General features: G+C 41.1%; 1 protein-coding gene across 10 annotated transcripts in view; it reads right to left on the bottom strand.

Annotated features, from left to right (window-relative positions):
* The window catches only part of LOC134213605 (AP-1 complex subunit gamma-1), an 89412-nt gene that overhangs the window by 4620 nt on the left and 68240 nt on the right, over window positions 1-16552 (bottom strand). For all 10 annotated transcript variants that reach the window (XM_062692826.1, XM_062692818.1, XM_062692819.1 and 7 more), the window contains exons 7-8: window positions 11003-11098; window positions 10774-10934 (exon numbers count right to left, since the gene is read on the bottom strand). In XM_062692826.1, coding sequence (XP_062548810.1) covers window positions 10774-10934; window positions 11003-11098 — 257 coding nt within the window. The remainder of the gene's footprint in view (window positions 1-10773; window positions 10935-11002; window positions 11099-16552) is intronic.

Raw genomic sequence — 16552 nt, 5'->3', positions numbered from 1 at the left:
CTCTCATACAATAGTCTTGGCTTGTACCACTTACGAATTTGTGCGAATTGCTCAATGCTAATGCTAATGCTAATGATCGTAGAATTCTGGATCTCACTGGATCATGAGTCTCTATAGTTAGATTGCGATGAAAGCCGTAGAATTGTCAATCCGGAAATAACGCGTTCAATTATCAGTCCGGTTGAGGATATTTTAGATGTGGAAAACAATCTCATCTCCTTGGAATTAGTGTATGCATGTGCTTCCCTTTAAATGAGAACGAAATCCGGCAAAATTAGCTCACTTTCCTCTCAAAGGGCTGGAGGCTACAAACTCCGTCCTGTACGACCAACTTCATCGAATCCGTTACGTTCCTTCTGCCGTTATTACCTCAGGCTGTTCACGCTCTCCCTTAGGGACACCTATGCCTTTGAAGGGAAATCTTCTACCACCATCCATAGGTGATTGGTCTTGTTCGCCAAAACTTTCCACTCAAATTCTGATTATTCCTTCCGTCAGGACATTTCTTCCCTATCGGTCAATTCCTTCTCACTCATCCAATCCAGTCTTCGTCATCCAGTGGAATATAAACGGCTTCTTCCATAATCTACCGGATCTGGAACTTCTCATCCGGGATCATCAGTCAACAATTCTGGCTATACATACAGGAAATACACCGAGCCACAAAGGCGTCAATGAACAACTCTCTAGGAAAACGATACCAGTGGAATACCAAAGAGATGAAAAATTCTTATCATTCGGTTGCAATCGGAATTTCCTACGACCTGCCCACAATAGAGCTGAAGTTAGATACCGACCTTCCAATGGTTGCTGCTGAGACACTAACCTGGCCGTTTCCAATTTCCGTGATATCGTTATACATAGGGTGTCCCAAAATTGGACAAAGTCTGGGATTTTGGGGGCTCAACCTTCAAATGAAAGCTTAGGGTAAAACAAAAGAAAAATTGTTCTACGACAACTCTGGGAAATGGCGTTTAGGGGTGGCCCCGACGCGTTTTATGAAAAAAGTGCATTTTTTTTTAGGTAACATCGAAAATATCGGTATATCGGAAAGAAATTCGATGAAACCCATCCATTTTATATTTTTTACATTTAACTTAGGGTCTATACTTTATGGTAAAACTTTGATACCGCATGTTTTAGGTCTATATATTTTTCACTGATGCTTTAAATGCCCAAAAATGATGAATTTTTCTTAATATTTTTTTATTAATGCATCCAAAACGGGTATCCATCATAATGCTTTCGAAACTAGATATACATAGAGAGATGGGGAATTTTATAACGAATATTTTGCTAAGAATAGCAACCTTCTATTTCTATCCGTTTAAAAGTTATTAACGATTTACTGCAGCTTGGAAAAAGACTTTTTGAAATTTCGGATCATAATACCTGGATCATGTTTAAGTAAAAAACGCCTACTTTTCCATTCCAACCAAATGAGCGCTTTAATAACCAATATAGTATTCATATGAGTTGCATAAAATTGATTTTACTACTTATTTGAGTGTTATAATGGAAACCCAACGATGGACCTGCAGTAACATGACTGACTACAAATTGTTCAGTTAGTCTGGGTGAGTGCTCAAATAGATTGATGAATATGGTTTCAAAACTACCCATATGTAGGTTCAGTTATCGTGTCATGGTTTGTCGAGCTGTGCAATGTTTGTCGATAACATGGAAATTAGTTGTTTTGTGACCATCTTGATTTTTTGCAAGAACAATCATGGGAAGCAAATCCAACTAGTTCATTTTGATATCGATTTGTCATATTTTACGCCATATTGAAGCTCATTTTACGCCATTGCAAAAAATAGCGTGTGCAACTAATTGCAAAACTCGATTTTATCAGCACTCGTAGTATTTATCTCATTCGGCAAGCCTCGTTGGATAAACGTACAACACTGGTGATTAAATCATCTTTTTGCAACTAGTTACACAAATTACTATTATCATTATTATTTTATAATGCATATTGAAATATTTGGCATCTACCATTTACGGAATATCTGGAAATAAGAACAATCTACACTAATTACGAACTATTTTGCCTACCAATACTGAATACAATGATAAATTGATTGCATCGATAAATCGGGACGAAAATGATCCAGCCGGATTAACTTCACATGATCGTGCTGGTTAAAAAATCAAGTTGGTCAGAAAACAATTAATTTCCATGTTATCGTGAAACATTGCACAGCTTACCAAACCATGAAACGATAGCTGAACCTACATATGGGTAGTTTTGAAACCATATTCATCAATCTATTTGAGTACTCACCCAGACTAACTAAACAATTTGTAGTCAGTCATGTTACTTCTGGTCCATCGTTGGGTTTCCATTATAACACTCAAATAAGTATTAAAATCAATTTTATGCAACTCATATGAATGCTATATTGGTTATTAAAGCACTCATTTGGTTGGTATGGAAAAGTAGGCGTTTCTTTACTTAAACATGATCCAGGTATTATGATCCGAAATTTCAAAAAGTCTTTTTCCAAGCTGCAGTAAATCGTGAATAACTTTTAAACGGATAGAGATAGGAGGTTGCTATTTTTAGCAAAATATTCGTTATAAAATTCCCCATCTTTCTATGTATATCTAGTTTCGAAAGCATTATGATAGATACCCATTTTGGATGCATTAATAAAAAAATATTAAGAAAAAGTCATCATTTTTGGGCATTTAAAGCATCAGTGAAAAATATATAGACCTAAAACATGCGGTATCAAAGTTTTACCATAAAGTATAGACCCTAAGTTAAATGTAAAAAATATAAAATGGATGGGTTTCATCGAATTTCTTTCCGATATACCGGTATTTTGATGTTACCTATAAAAAATGCACTTTTTTTCATAAAACGCGTCGGGGCCACCCCTAAACGTCATTTCCCAGAGTTGTCGTAGAACAATTTTTCTTTTGTTATACCCTAAGCTTTCATTTGAAGGTTGAGCCCCCAAAATCCCAGACTTGGTCCAATTTTGGGACACCCTATTATACATATTTGCCGAATGGAAAAAAAAATCACGAACCTCCTCGAACAGATAGAGCGTGTATTAGAGCGAATCCCAAAACCGATTCTTCTGCACGGAGATGCCAATGGCCACCAAAACACCAAAACACGTAGTTCAACTTTTTGTCGGCGCCACTAGCTTCCACCATCTGGCACTTCTAAATGATGGATCTCCCATCTTCATGCGGAGGAATGTATCTTCCGCCATTGATGTTTTATTCGTCTCATCTTCGGTTATTAGTCATTACCTCTGGTCCACTGACGAAGACTCCAGAGGCAGCGATCATGTCCCCATCATGATATCCCTCTGCAAACGAAAAGCCCCAAAAACTTCCCGGTGCCCCGCTGGATCTACGGCGAAGCCAACTGACCCAACTTTCAAGTGGCGGTGGAAAAAAAACTAGATGAACAAAATCCAATTACTATCGATTAATTAACAAGCTGCATTATTCATGCTGCGCGCAGTACCATCCCGCGTACCAGCCCTAACGCAGGGTCAAGGGCCACACGCTACAAAAGTAGCCATTGAAGTACGGCGCAAGGCTTTACGGGCAGTTGAGCATCTTAAAGATGGGTACCCTGATCGCGACAGCTATCATTGACAATTTAAAAATAAAACGAAATGATTGCCGGCAAATCATTCTTAGATAGAATCCACGAAGACCAGTCGGCCATAGTGAGATCTGGCAAAGGGTTAACGCCATTACTTACTGCGCACTGCCTTACTTATCAACAGATCACCACTATAGATAGTAGAATCTATAGATGAGCGAAAGCATGGCTGAGTCAATTTTTTTGCCCGTGCACACGCGCATATGACGTCACAGCCCTTAACGTTTCCATTGAAATCGTGACGTCATGCTCGTTTGGAGACACGTTTGACAGTTCGTTTGGAGACAGAGGATTTATCTTCGCTCATCTATATATTCCACTATCTATAATCACCACCAAATACTCAACACGCTAATCTGAACCTACCCAGAATTACATATATCAAAGTGACCCAGATTCAGCAAAACCGTGATTACTCTAATTTGGGTTCGGGTACTTTAACTCAAATCTGGGTAATAGTACAAGTGAAAAAGTCTGGGTAATCGGTACCCAGCTCTTTTCGCTTCAGAATATTGTTGTTGTATAAAAAATGTAAAAAAATACAGTTTCCCCCACCGTATATCATCTACCGGCTTTGCCGACAGCGCTGCGCCATGATAAATTTAACCTGAATTTAACCATTCTTACATTATGTTTGCTGCATTTGACGAAAAATTCCCACATTTTCTCCGGCACGTAACGTCTGTGCCATGTTGCTATATCCGGAAATGTTAAACTCCCCAGTTACCCAGATTTCGGGTTTGTCTGACTCGGATCCAATATGTTGACATACCCAGATTTTGACAACTGCTAATATCAGAAAAATCCGGGTATAAACGACCCAGCGACTGAGTTGTTTCAGGTTAGCGTTAAGCGATGTATCGGAAGTCTTCGGGCAATACTTCCAAGGCCTTTCATCGAACGGAAAATAAAGCGCTAAAACCCATCCCAATCCAGAATCTGCCATTATCTCATTAACCATGCACTCGTATGCTGGTCAACCATTTAATGATCCTTTCACACTCGACGAATTGGAGTTTTCACTGGCAAAAGCTAAACGACGTTCCTCTGGTCCAAACCTGAGACGAGACCCGGTGGGTCTCCGGGCCTTCTATAAAAAGTTTGTTTTTGGAGCGATCATATAGCTTTTACGTATACTTAGTATACGAGAAAGGCAAAAATTGGATGTCGGTGCTCTGGTTTCAACTGTTTCATTGACTGTTTCACCTAAGCCCCGGGTGGACTCTTCTGAGCACAATAAAAGTGTATCCGTGTATCCAATTCACGAATTAGTAAATTCATTTTCATTAGAACTTTTATACCGGGAACAAAACACAAAACAAGTTTAGAACTGATTATTAATAAGCTAAACGGATGATTTGGAATACTGGTTTAAGCGAAAAAGTCGTCGTAAAACAAAATTGCAATGCAGAATATTTTATTTGGGATTCTAATACTTTCTTACAAAAAGCTGCTGGCTGCACCTGACAGTTCGTGACAGCAGTTAACTGACAGCAGGTCAGACGATATCCGATGCCACGTCATTTGAGCCCAATCGTGAAGCCAGTTCTACTGGCCGCTATCAACGCCTAGTGAATAGCGGGAACTATATCGGAATCATGGAAACAAGCCTTAGTCGTTCCGATTAAAAAAATGATGCTCAAGCAAATGTCCTTCAAGCGTACCGTCCCATCGCGTTGTACCTTCAAAATCGCCGAACGTATGGTTAACAAACGACTAATTAAATACCTTACCGCCGATCACAAAGTTGATGACCGGCAGCACGGGTTTCGTTTAGGATTTCATACCGGATCTTTTCTTGCAACCCTCGGACACGCTTCAAACAACGCCGTCAATAATGGCGAACATTTCAAACTCGCTTCCCTCGACCTGGCGAAGGCCTGGATGCCAGAGAACCTACGAAAATTAGTCCAGTATCTGGAAATATTCTTCAGTTTATAAAAAACAAAAACTTTCTCACAGATCGCTCTTTCCATGTACTAGTCGGTGGTCACCCGTCCGATCGAAAAACAGACGAAACTGGAGTTCCTGAAGGATCCGTCATTGCTGTCACCTTATTCCTGATTGCAATGGAGGGCATTTTCGGGGACATCCCCAGAGGAATTATGCGCTGCGGATGATATACCTATCCTGATCACAGGACGACATCCTAGATCTGCCAGGAGGAACAGTCAGCAGTTTCAGCGGTCTATCGTTGGGCTAGCGATGTCGATTTCGAAATAGCGGTGAACAAATGCGTTAGAAAACATATATGCAAAGCAGCACACCGTCCACCTACCAATACCCATCACTATCAAAGGCTGCCCAATCGCTACACGCCGGTTTATTTACTGTGCACGCGCCCGCGTGTATTTGGCGTGCACCATTTTGTCAGATTGAAGTGACATTTCGAAAGATAAAATATCCATCTATTAGATGCACTCACCAAATGTATTTTATTTGATTATTTAAAATTATAAAAAATAAAAGAGCAGACTTTTTGCCGACTGTGTAGGACATCTCTGCCCTCGGTGTCACCTTGGACCGCAAGTTAAATTTCCTGAACAATTTCGAAGGTGTGTAAAACAGGTGCTAGACTAGGCTCAATCTTTTACGGATTATTTCAAACAAAAATACCAGAAGCGGTCGGTATGCCGGCTGTGTGTGGCTGACGCCATTATTACAAGCCGGCTATTGTATGGGATCGAAATATCTTATACCGCCGAAGCTGAGATGTTGAAACAATTTAGCCCGACATACTACCAGGCAATCAGGCTGTGCACCGGCCTTTTTCCATCCACTCTTGCCCTCTCTCTCTGCCTGTGTGGAGGTTGGAGTAGTCCCGTTCAACTACCGAGTCCCTTTGGCTGTTGGATGCAGAGCCATAGGCTTCCTAGAAATGGTCCAGACCAGACGAGTCGACGCCCTTCCTTCTTAGATAGGCGAACCGATCCGTAAGTACGGTACGGATCCTTGCAGGACTCTACCGGATCGATCTTCGGAGCAGGCATGCCAAATCTGCCCGAATTGATCTCCATTTACAAAAGATCTTTAGAAAAGACGGTCAGCGCATAACTCGATCAACATCCTACCCTAATACAGCATATCTGTGGTCCAGAAGTGGCAGAACGATCACAATTCATATACCACCTAGCCGATATCCGCTAATCGGGTGCTTCTAAAGCCGGCGGAAAAGTCGGCACCGCACTTTGATAGTGAGAGACTCGGCCAGTGCCTCCTCGTTACGTTGGGATATGGATACTCGGAAGTAGTGCGTAACGGTGTAAATTCGGCCATATCGACAGGCTCAGTACAACACTGAAGCTGACAATATGGCGTCCCTAACCCCGAATCCGAAGGTGTCAGGTGACCCGTGCCGAGGGGATGAATGTGCTGTGAAACAATTAGCCAGATCGTTAACGGGTGGTACCCACACACCCCCAAGTGGTGCACATGTGGTGCGGCGAATGGGAGTTGGGGGTATTATTCGTAATACCCCCACAGAGTGAGGGACCGAGTGTATGGGTGAGCACACAATTAAGCCTCGCATGGTATGCATGGTCGGTAGTGTTAGAATGACTGAAGTCTGGTGAAGCCTGGCAGGAGTGTCGGGGGGTAGATACCCCTACGGCACCTCAGTATTAGGGGACACGAAAGTCTCGCTATGCCTGGCAAGAGTGTGGGGGGTTGATGCTTCTGCGGCACCTAAGAAATTGGAGACGTACAAGGTAAGTGGTGCCACTCCGTTTCAGGAGTGACCACCATACTGGTTGAGGACTATCTGGGCTTCGAAATGTCAACAGGTTGATACTGCCGGCAAGGTGCCTGTCCGAGACCCTGTTGGCACTATAAAAACCCGGGTAGGGGAGTGTTAGGCACGCGTGACGTGCCGGGTGTTCCACGCCTGAACGATGCACAGGAGGGCACAGAGTGGATGCAAATAGGAGATGGGGGTATTACAACCCCCACGGAGTGAGAGACTGAATGTTTAAAGAGTGGTGCACAAGTGGTGCAAGCGATAGGGACTGAATGTATGAGCGAGCACACAAGTAAGACAAGGTACGTGTGGTCAGAGTGACTGCTTAGGCAGTAGTGTGATCCGGCTGCCAGGAACGGAGATTGAGTGAAATCTCGCTAGGCCTGATAGGAGTGTCAGGGGGGGGGGAGATACCTCTGCGGCACCTCAGAATTAGGGGACACGAAAGTCTCGCTATGACTGGCAGGAGTGTCGGGGGGTTGATGCTTCTGCGGCACCTCAGAAATAGGAGACATGAAAGGGTCTGTCTCGTAGCTGAGGTAGGAGCGGCATAGGAGCCACCAACCTAGGGTCGTCTCCAGCTTGGTAGACAAGTGATGCCACACTGTTTCAGGACGGGCTGAACACCATACTGAATGAGGACTGTCTACGTTGTGAGATGGCGTCATGGGATACCTCCTGCAAGGTACCTGTAAGTCTCTTGCAATCATTCGAGCGGCATAGGCAGTGTTGTGTGTTGGGGCACATGTGGTGCCAGTGTGTCTTGGGCACATGTGGTTCACGGGGAATGCTAGGAGAGTTGAGGCGCATACATGCACTTATGTACGTCACGTAGGGGCGCAATGCCCAATAATCATCCCCCGTAGTATTGCTTAATTGCGGGCCGGGGGACTGACTGGAGAGGAAGGAGTTGGTTTTAGTGGGTAGGGAGTGGTGATCCCATCCCCACACTACCTGGGTTCGCCTCCCTAGGTGTTTGGTTGCAGATTTCCATTACCTTAATTAAAAAAAAGGCTCGGCCAGTGGCATTGCGGCCATCTAAGCAATGGCGGATAATCGACTGACTGTCCCATCACATTTATGTGAATCCCGGGGCAATGCAACGTACCTGGAAACGAGGCCGCCGATGCTCTCACAGTCGGCACAGTCGGCACCGATGCCAAATCTTTGCTAAGAAACATCATAGGGGACGCTTGAGCAACCGAGTGGCATAAAAACCGAACCCTATTTACCCGAAAATTAAAGGGGTTACGACTCCCTGGAGGGACAGAACCAATCGAATGGAGCAAGTGGTTCTTTCCATATTATGGACTGGCCACACCAGGATTTCACACAACGTCACTGGAGGTCCCAACTTTCGACAAAGAGCTGCAACACCTGCGGAAGGCTTGGCAGTGTGGACACTTTCTTGCGGAATGCCCAGTTTTTTTTATTAAGCACGAATCAAACATCAGATCGACAGCATTTGCGACCCCCCTCCGTAAGGATGAAACCGGTGAGAAACCCCTATTTCATTCTTGAAAGACACGATCTTTCCATCTATTCAAATCCACAAGCAACACTTGCTGGACCCTACGGGACATGGCTGTCAGACATCATCGGATGATACTGGACAAATCTTACGGTAAACAAGTCACACACACACTGGTGGAGTTAAATTAGGGCTCAATGGGGAGCTCGATCCAACACATTAAATATTTTTCCTTAAATGATAATTATACACCAAGATTTTTGAATCAGATTTCGAAGAAAATTCTGCTAGAATTCCCATAGGAATTATAATAGAAATTGGTTCGGAAATCCTTTGGAAATTCCTCGATAATCCCTTCAGATTCTCCTTCGAAAATGTCTTCAAAAATTCCTCCACAAATGTTTTCAGCAAGCCTCCAGGAAATCTTTTGGGAATATCTCGAGGAATTTCTTCGAAAAATCGTCCAGGAAATGCTTCTGGAAATAATTTAGAAAGTTTCTTTGAAAAATCTTCACAAAATTCCTTTCGAAATTCGATTGGAATTTTCTCCTTCAGTTAGAATATTCCTTTGGGAATCCTTTTGGGCCTTTCTCCATAGAAACTCCATCGGATACTTCTTCAAAAAAATCCTCCTAAAATTCCTTCCGGATTTTTTTGGAAAATAATTTTAAAATTACTCAAATAATCGCAAAGAATTTCGAAATTAGCTTTTAAAGGAAATCCTAAAGGAATTACCGAAGAAACTTTTGAAGGCATATTTAAAGGAATTTTATTGGAAAAATTAAAAAATGTCTCAAATTTCTTCAGGAGTTCTTTCTGAAATTCTCTTAGGATTTTTTTTTAATTTTCTTTAGAAACTTATTAGAAAATTCCTGAAATTTAGTCAAAGAATTTTGAAAGGAATTTCTGGAGGAAATTTAGAAAAAAAAAACTGCCTTCACACAGCAATAAGACAATACAACGCGTTCCGGTCCGTGAGAAGACATAAGAAAATTGTACTGGTCTAGATGCCAATTTCTTCTTCACCGTTAAGAGCTCAAAGCGGGGCCCTCCTTAGCCTTGCGGTAAGACGCGCGGCTACAAAGCAAGACCATGCTGAGGGTGGCTGGGTTCGATTCCCGGTGCCGGTCTAGGCAATTTTCGGATTGGAAATTGTCTCGACTTCCCTGGGCATAAAAGTATCATCGTGCTAGCCTCATGATATACGAATGCAAAAATGGTAACTTGGCTTAGAAACCTCGCAGTTAATAGCTGTGGAAGTGCTCAATGAACACTAAGCTGCGAGGCGGCTCTGTCCCAGTGTGGGGATGTAATGCCATTAAGAAGAAGAAGAAGAAGCTCAAAGCGGATGGATTAGACCTCTACTAAGCTGCGAGGCGGCTCTGTCCCAGTGTGGGGATGTAATGCCATTAAGAAGAAGAAGAAGAAGCTCAAAGCGGATGGATTAGACCCCTACCCCTGATGGGAGCATTCACCATTACATGCAGTTGTTGGTCGACGATACAGCAGCAGTGCCTTAGTTCTGCTTTGTTCGCTCAAAGATTACTAAGTTGGTTATGACGAGAAGTACGCGTTGTAAAAACAGAACTGCACGATAAAAATCCAAATCGACTAAATGCTGATGTTATATTTGAAATGAAGGGCCAGTACTCGTTGATAGAAACCCTTTCCGCACGCGCTGGTATGTGAGCAAATGTAACCACCTTCCCATTGCCAGTGAAAAAAACTATATCAAATCTGTACTTCCGCCTCTAATAATTAATTAATAATTAATTATTAATTCTATCGTGAACATGTACAAAAATTCTCCATTCATACAGGAGGAATACTGGGATCTGCCATTTATAGTTGACTGTTATGAAGGCTATTATAGTAGCTACCAATGCATAAAATTCTAAAATGAAATGAAACTACTACTTCATAATCCCTTACTTGATATCCATAATGGACAGCACCGTCTCGTACAAGATCGTGTTGCCCACGTTTTTGCTCGTTTCGGTGTTGGTGGCGACCTGCGCGAGGATATCGTTCATCGCTTCCGAAGCGTCCGGATCGTTGTGGCCCAGTATTCGCAGTAATCGGAGGATTTTCACCTGGAATAAATGAAAAATATATTAACGATTTGCACCACCCGAAATTCCAGAATCGACTGCCAACCTACCTGCAGGAATGGATCGCTGACGCCACTTACGTCATGCTCGGGCGAGTAACCAGCTAGGATGAGATTTTTCAGGATCCGCACCAGATTGGGAACAATCTGATAAGGTAGTTGAGTAACGCCGCGGTTGAGTAAATGGTGAACGTTTGAGGGAAAGAAAATGAAAAAAATAAAATTAGATTACCGTTTGTAAAAGCGGTCCTGCTTTGTCATCCCGTCGTATCTTTCAAGAATGGCTCACACGAAATGGATTTTTCCACGGCACACAGAATATATGAGGTTTTTTTTTGCTTTTCTTATATTTATCGTAACAGCACAACGAACAATGCATTTTACCCTTTTTCCTAGCTGGGTAATAAATTCAGTCTGTGATGAAGAGTTGAAAAGGTTGTTTTAGGATAATGCGCGTCAAATCAATGGAATAAAAAAAACGATGAACAAGAACAATCAGAGCAATGGGAAAAGTGACAACTTTATTGCATCTGCATTCAGGATAATCGCAAAATCAGAACTGCTAGGTACCATTATAGGGTAGAAAAGAAAAAAAATAATACTCTATTAACGTTATTTTTGTTTTATATTTACGTATTTGGTAATATAGAAATCCAGCATCTGGCAGATTTTCTTATAATTTCTATAAGATAGAGGATCTTGGGAAATAAATACTACAATAAATGGTCGGGGTTCAGCCAAATCGCACCAAGCGCCAACGAAAAATTACCGATTTTTCTGTTAAAAGTTTCGTTTAGCAGATTTAATTGAACGCAAATCGTATCGGATATCCCTCAACCCCATAACTGAACATATCCTACTGTAAATGTACTCTTAAATTGATATGAAACTATTTCCGTTGTCCTTGTACGATCAAAATATCATAAGTCAGTCGAAAAGCCGCTCGGTGCGATTTGGCTGAACCCCGACCAAATGTAAAAATGATGCAAAATTTGGGACAGAATCTGGCATTTTTATGTCAAGATTGTATACAGGTTTTGAAAATTCCTATACAGCACTTACACAAAATGTGGCAGCCGCTGGTTGGATGGGGAAAAATAACAACAATAAAACTCTTCTATTTTTCAGCGCAATTAAAAACAAGCTTGGAAAGAATGTAATAGGTAGGATGTTAACATTCTTGCACAACGGATTTTCTCGCCATCGTTTTCTACCCTACTCGCAATGAATTCCTGATTACAGTTGCACTTAATCGTCAGCCCATTCTGCTATTATTTTAGAATTTGTTAAACGTATAAAAGATGTCAAGAGAAAGTAAAAATACGAAAATTGTGGAAAAATTTAAATATGTAACTAATGGGCGCGCAAAATGGCAATCAAAGTAGAGCGGAAACATCACATGCCAGAAAGTATCGAAGACTACATATCGAATATGATCAGCGACTCGTCTAATTAACAAAACACTACTTACAATACTCTTTGTAATATTAGCTAATGCAACGATAAAGGAGAATACAAAAAGCACGATAATTTAAATTTTGAAATGCGTTCACTGGAATTATCCTCTTGATATGTTATCATATAGCAGGGAAATGGACAACGCATTGCTTCAGTTACATTCCGTAAAGGAATGGAAGGCACATGGCAAATACCTATATGCATGCCAGCTGGACGCACATTCCAAACGATCCCATGCATAATATAATAAGCCGTACTGCTCAATGACATTAACAATACCGAAAGAACGATGACGATAATAAAGCAGTAATGAATGAATAATTTTCATTGGTCATGCCAGAGAAAGGATTATACCCGACCGCGGTTGGATCCTGGTATGGGCGGGACCGCGGCACATCTGGCATCGGGATTGCTACTGTCTGCCCAATGCGTACAAACGATAAACATGCCTCCCGTAGTGTGCCGGCGACCGCGATTATTCGCGAATGAGAACTGGAAACATACTTTCGCTCGTCGGTTGTACCGGGGCAGATCGACGGCAGTGAGTAACAATCTGTCTACTGAAATGCATTTATGCATGTCCTTTCTTGCATACATTTACATACTGATGTTTGTGATTCGTTGACGGCATAATATCTATTATGCTGAAAAAGGCGGACTTCCGGACAATGTATATAAACAGGATTGTTAGCAAAAACGAGAATAAGGACGAAATGTGTTTGATATTCTCGTTAGTGCTAAAAAAGGTCGAATGAGTTGTGAGCTGGTTCAAGCTCACTTATAGTACGTTCAGATTATGAAATATATCACTTGATATAGCGAATCTTGACATGAGATGCCATATGCATTATTTCCAGTGAAAACTAGATGTACAGACACTGATGTCAAGATGCTCTATATCAAGTGATATAGCTCATAATCTGAACGTACTATTATAGTAATTAAAACGTTTGTCTAAGAAACTGCATATGTGACATTTTTGGCCAATATGAGATTTTTGTATTTAGTTTTCTAAGTACTGCAATTTCTCAAATTCAATAAGAGATGTCACGCGATGTTTACATATCTGCCCCTCTCAATCTCTATAGAAACGCAAAGGATGAAATCTCAACAATTTTTATTCCGTGACAGAGCATGAAGAATAGAGTATGCAATATCAGCTTTGTGTTTTTCATCACTTCCAACTCGGTGGATTCAAGAAATATAAGTGAAGTATTGACTAATCAATATTCTTTGCATATTGATATAACTTAGATATTTTAGATTAGGGACTGTTCAGTTTATTGAGAGGACACTTTTACATAACGATATTATGCAGATAGATTGGTCAATTTTGATGGAGTTTGCTTTATCGTATATTATAATATACTGTCAATCAACTGTACTGTTTGAAAAGAGATAAAATAGTTTAAATCCAACAAAATGGCGCCAATTGTCGAAGCTTCTCAAATTTCGCGTAAACATAAGCTTCCGAACAGAATTTTTAAAAAGCAAAATTGACAGTTTGTAGGAAAATTGTAAATCGGCATGTCAACAAAATCATCAAGAAGATCGGAAAGAAACACACTGTCAATGATTTGTTAATATTTAGGACAGTAAAGCCTGTGACAGCCTGAAAACGGGTTGAAGCTGTTGAAAATCCAACAAATTTAGATTGTTATAAATATTGGAAATTTCTGAGTTAGAATTGTTTCGTTCATAATTGGATTTCATTTCTAGAATGCCAGACAATATATTCAATGAAAAGAAAACAGATTTAGAAAAAGATTAATGGTTTAAAAGCATCGACAATACAAGGTGTCCTTGAGCTTGAGCTTGAGCTTGATTGACTGCTCGTAGTTGCTACTCCATTATGACCAGATCAGCTGTTCTTGCACAGGGAACCAACAAATGTTTGCTTGGGACTAGCACACATCTTCAATGTACAAGTACTGGTGATCTCATTTGTTAAGTCATACTGGCGCCTGCCACGTCAGAATGCAAGTCAATATAGGGAAGGGGGAGGAAATGATGATGCAATCACTCGCCCACTGCAAGCCGAATATACCTCTGCACTTGCCACGAGTTCATGCGGAATTTGTTGGAATTTCTGGGTTAGGTTGGAGAGGCAGAGGTCCGTCTTGGTTAACGAGCTGCCAATGTGATAGATAGGAGAAGGTAACTGATGGAATTTCTAATTGGATGTAGGAAACGAGCTCTATAGTTCATTTCCAATTCTAGCGGATTACTGATAGAATACTCAAGTTGAAGGTATAGAAATAGTAATGGAAACGGTATGGAAGTCCATTTCCAGTTCTAGCGATTGCTAGAACATGAGAAATAAAGAGAAAGATACAAAGTAGGAGAATGGAACGGACCTGGGATTGAACCCACGACCTCCTGCGTATGAGGCAGAAGCAGTAGCCATATGGCTACCAAGCCCGCTTCGCATCGACAATACAAGGTGTCCTCTTTATAAACTGAACAGTCCTTAAAAACAAAGCACAACATCTTTTCATCATTGCTTTTCATGCAAAATTGTTCAAAGAGCCCACGATACTTTCATTTGGTCACCTGAGATTGAAAAAGGCGCTTCTCTGTATCATGACGATCACGACTTTTGCAGTACTGATTAATTGCAGTACTTGTCCTGAAAAAAAAAAACGAGAAAAGGATGCACACAACAACTTTGCTGAAGAAGGAACGTTACGGAACGTCCACGAAAAAAAGTTATAACGCTTCGAAGATTGATTGTCCGACATATGCAAAAAATCGTTTATTCTGCCAGCACTGCCGAACTACATGGATCAATAATTTAACTGAGTGTCATTTCAAAATTATTGATCTTATTGGGAGCAATTTGGAGCTAATGGAAGTTATTCGGAATCATATCACAAAGTAAAAATTCCGACAAGAAGGAAGATGGGTTTTGCCCTCTGACAACTGTTCAGTAGTGCTGGCAGAAATATTGATTTCTTGCATATGTTTTGAACAATCAATTTTCGAAGCGTAATAAAATGTTTTGTAGACCTTCCAGTCACGTACCTTCTTCGGCAAAATCTTTAGGGCATTTTTCAGACAATTTGCTAACGCATTGAGTCACGTGACTGACGATGAGTTGAAGCCGATAAGAGCAAAAATGTAAAAAAGTACGTTTTCCCATACTAATCTCTATATAAATTTAAAACGCGATGCGGAAAGCAGGGACGCAATTATTCGAGCCCATATTTTGCACAGTTGATTGGGGTCCCGAAACGATTAAAAAAAACCTTGATCTCACTTGATTGGATGATGTTTGCGTTTTCCATACAACTGCGCCTCACTCTACTATTGTGCATGTAGACCAAATCCGTTTGTATGACGCTGATGAACTGGCAGCAAGGCCTACTTCCGACGAGATTAACACGGAAAAATAAAATAAATATGCAGCACTGCACGGTATTATCTGTCATAAAATCGAGCTTGTTTTGTCGCTGACAACGTCGCGGGCACCAAATAGAAGTTCGGAAGTCGATTTCCACACTTCCGAACGCTCTTCCGACAATGTGTTGGTAGCAAATTTAAATTTTGTTCTGACGTTCATGATGTCGGAAGTAAGATCGGAAGTAAAACGTCGGAAGTCGGAATACAGTTTAGTGCTGGCGACACAATATATATGCACACACAATTGAAGAGCTATTGTGTAATATTGCTCTCGGAAATTAGGACTTTTTTTAAATTCAATTTCGACTTCTTATGTCGAGACAAGTACGAGTCACCGAAGACGGCCTAACTGTTGAGGTCGAAATACGTATCTTTAATGTTACAGTCAAGTGGTGAAACTAAATGGGATTCCACTAAAAAGCTCGAAAAATCTTATCATAATTGTGGTGATTAAACGCAAAGGTGTGTAAGTAACAAAAAGTAATTTTCAAATCCATTTTGACTAAAATGTCACTTACACCCCTCTGCTTCTAACCCCCACAATTAGCATCATTGCCTTGATATGCCATTTTGATTCTAGCTTAACTAACTAACAGGGCCTAAGCAAAGTGCCCTGTAGCGGAAGACTAATATTAAATCGATGCCCAGTGGGTCAATATGGTTAAAAATTGAAAATGAAAAAAAAAATAAAAACCTCTTGGAAGGAGGCTTCCGGGCCTCTTGGAAGGAGGCTTCCGGGCC

This window comes from Armigeres subalbatus, chromosome 2 (genome assembly GCF_024139115.2).
Source record: "Armigeres subalbatus isolate Guangzhou_Male chromosome 2, GZ_Asu_2, whole genome shotgun sequence".
Classification (NCBI taxonomy): domain Eukaryota; kingdom Metazoa; phylum Arthropoda; class Insecta; order Diptera; family Culicidae; genus Armigeres; species Armigeres subalbatus.
This window is presented reverse-complemented; position numbering and strand designations above follow the sequence as displayed.